Source organism: Colobus angolensis, unplaced genomic scaffold, assembly GCF_000951035.1.
Source record: "Colobus angolensis palliatus isolate OR3802 unplaced genomic scaffold, Cang.pa_1.0 Scaffold395, whole genome shotgun sequence".
NCBI classification, from domain to species: domain Eukaryota; kingdom Metazoa; phylum Chordata; class Mammalia; order Primates; family Cercopithecidae; genus Colobus; species Colobus angolensis.
In genome coordinates, this window is record NW_012117321.1 from 685,560 (window position 1) to 688,725 (window position 3,166).

The 3,166-nt window shown below is 38.5% G+C and overlaps 1 protein-coding gene across 1 annotated transcript; it reads left to right on the forward strand.

The window, feature by feature from the left end:
- Positions 1-1,496: 1,496 nt before the first annotated feature.
- LOC105521076 (MAPK-interacting and spindle-stabilizing protein-like) lies at positions 1,497-2,717 on the forward strand. The gene has a single exon (XM_011955117.1). It carries the CDS (start codon positions 1,497-1,499, stop codon positions 2,202-2,204), a length of 708 nt encoding a protein of 235 aa, XP_011810507.1. The 3' UTR covers positions 2,205-2,717.
- The last annotated feature ends 449 nt before the right edge of the window (positions 2,718-3,166 follow it).

Genomic DNA, 3,166 nt, shown 5'->3' on the forward strand with positions numbered 1-3,166 from the left:
TAATTGAAAATAAAGTTTAAGAAAACTTACCAAACCTAGCAACAGAGTTAGACATCCATATACAGGAAGCCCAGCAATCACAGCAAAATACATTGCAAAAGGGGTTCATCATGGTATATGATAATCAGAATATCTAAAGTCAAAGTGCAAGAAATAATTCTAAAATCAGTAAAAGAATAGCATCTAGTCATTTATAAAGGAAACCACATCAGACTAACAGCAGACTTCTCAACAGAAACTTTACTGGCCAGAAGAGAATGGGATGGCACTTTTAAAGTTGAAAGGAAAAGAAACTGCCAGCCAAAAATTTTACATTAAGCTAGATTAACCTTCACAAATGAAGAAGAAATAAAGTCTTGCCCTGACAAATAAATGCTGGGGAAACTAATTACCACTAGGCTGGGCCTATGAGAGAAGTTCAAAGGATTTCTAATATAAAAACAAAAGATTGATATTCACCATCATTAAAACATGTGAAAGTATAAAATACATCTTAAAAAAAAAGAGAAAAAGAAAAAATATCAAATCACAACACGACAGAATTTTATCAAACCACAAATATAAATAGATTAAAAAATAGAAAACAACATTATGATAGAAACAAAACCTTCCATGTCAATATTAACCTTGACTACAAATCAATTAAATTCCCCATTATGTGGTATAGATTTAGCAAATGGATAAGAAAAGTTGATTCAATACTATGTTGCCTACAAGAATCTCACCTTACTTGTAAGACACATATAGACCAAAAGTAAAGGGAGGAATATATTAACACAAACAGAAACCAAAAGCAAACAGGAGTATCCATATTTACATCAAATAAAACAGATTTTAAATAAAAAACAGTAACAAAAAGGATAAAGAAGGTAATCATCCAATAATAATCAATTCAGCAAGAGGATATAACAATTCTAAATATATATGCACCCAACATCAAAACGCCCAGATTTAAAAAAAATTACTAAACCTGTAGAAAGAGATAGACAGCAATACAATAATAGTGGAGAAATTAGAAATTCTACTCACAGCATTGAGAGATCATTGAAATAAAAAAGTTGAGAAATAATTATTGGACTTAAATTAGACTTTAGACCCAATGAATCTAAAAGACATTTACAGAACATACTTCCCACTCAACCATAGAATATACACTCCTGTCATCAAAACATAGAACATTCTGCAACATAGACCATGTAGTAGGCAATAAAACAAGTCTCAACAAAGTATCCCCCAAAATCAAAATTATATCAACTACCTTTTAAAACCACAGTAGAATGAAACTACAAATCAATATGAAGAAGAATTTCAGAAACTAAAATTACAAAGAAATTAAACAACATGTTCTTAAACAGTCACCATGTCAATTAAGAAATTAAGATGGTCAGCTGCTTTCCCTGCCATCAGTCAGGCTGCAGCCCGCTTCTTCAGGGCCCAGTCCCTCGGATCCATTGCCGCTTCTAGACCCTACTGTGGTCTCGGATATTGCTGGGAAAATGTATGGTGAATTTTCGTTGGCAGATGCACTACCTGAACACTCCCCTGCCAAAGCCTCTGCTGTGAGCGATACAAAACCTGGCCAACCTCCTCAAGGCTGGCCAGGCTCCAGCCCTTGGAATAATCCGTGTGCTCCACCTTCGGTGCCATCTGGACTCCCACCAAGTGCAACACCCTCCACTGTGCCTTTTGGACCAGCACCAACAGGAATGTATCCTTCCATGCCTCCCACCGGGCCACCTCCAGGACACCCAGCACTCTTTCTTCCTTCGGGACCATCATGCCCCCCACCCGGTGGTCCTTATCCAACCCCAACAGTACCAGGCCCTGGCTCCACAGGGCCATATCCTACACCAAATATGCCCTTTCCAGAGCTATCCAGACCATATGGTGCACCCACAGATCCAGCTGCAGCTGGTCCTTTAGGTCCATGGGGATCCATGTCCTCTGGACCTTGGGCGCCAGGAATGGGAGGGCAGTATCCTACCCCTAATATGCCATATCCATCTGCAGGGCCATATCCCGCTCCTCCTCCTCCCCAAGCCCCTGGGCCAGCACCACCTGTTCCACAGGACACCGTTCCACCAGGAGCCTGGGGACCAGCAGCACCATATCCTGCCCCTACAGGATCCTATCCCACACAGGACTCTATCCTACTCCCAGTGATCCTTTCCAAGTGCCTTCAGGACCTTCTGGTGCTCCACTGATGCCTGGTGGCCCCCACTCTTACCATTAAGTTAACAATGGACCAAGAGATGACGCTTTGCTTTTTGAAGTACACGTATATGCACATGAATGCATATATAAAAATTGCCGGTTTCACTATTAGAGGGCATTCATGAAAGAACAACTCTTGCACCTCTCAGAGAGGATAGCTGCCTCTTGTACTTGGATGTGTATACATCATATGTATACAATCATATAAAAGCATAGAAGTAAATCATTCAGATGTGATTTTTATTTGGTTTTCATGGAAAGTTATGGTGATAAAGTATATTGAATAGCTTTTTGACAGAATTTGTTTAAACTATGAAACTACACACTTAAAAATCTAAGATGTGGATTATTGCTAGAATCTGCGACTTCATTATTTCAAGTATTTTTTCAAGTATTTTTCTATAATCACTTTCCCCTTCTAGATAAATAAACTTTGAGAATAACCCATCATAATCCAAACAAATAATACCTCAACATTTTGAGCTGTTCTGTCAGACAAAAAAACCTGGTCCTTCTGAGGTTATATTTTGGATATACATTTTTAAACTGTCAGTAATTATTGTCAGATGTGGAGTTCAATAGCCAGCCAGTGTTCATTTTTATCCTTGAGCTTTCAGTAAAAACTTCCTGGTTTTATTTTAGTCATTGGGTCATACAGCACTAAAGTCTGCTATATGGAAACTAACTTTTTTGTTTTTAATCCAGGCCAACATGTATGTAAATTAAATTTTTAGATAATTGGTTATCTCTTTGTACTACCTAAGATTTGATTATGAGATGTGCATATTGCTTTGGGAAGAGCTCAAGGAAGGAAATAATTCTCTCCTTTGTTTTGAACCTCAAACTAGATAAACCCTAGGCATTGCTTACTTACAACAGGTAATTTTCATTCCCACAAAAACCTGAGGCAGCTCTTCTGCCCAGAGCATTCCCTATAGCCACCCCTACCCCA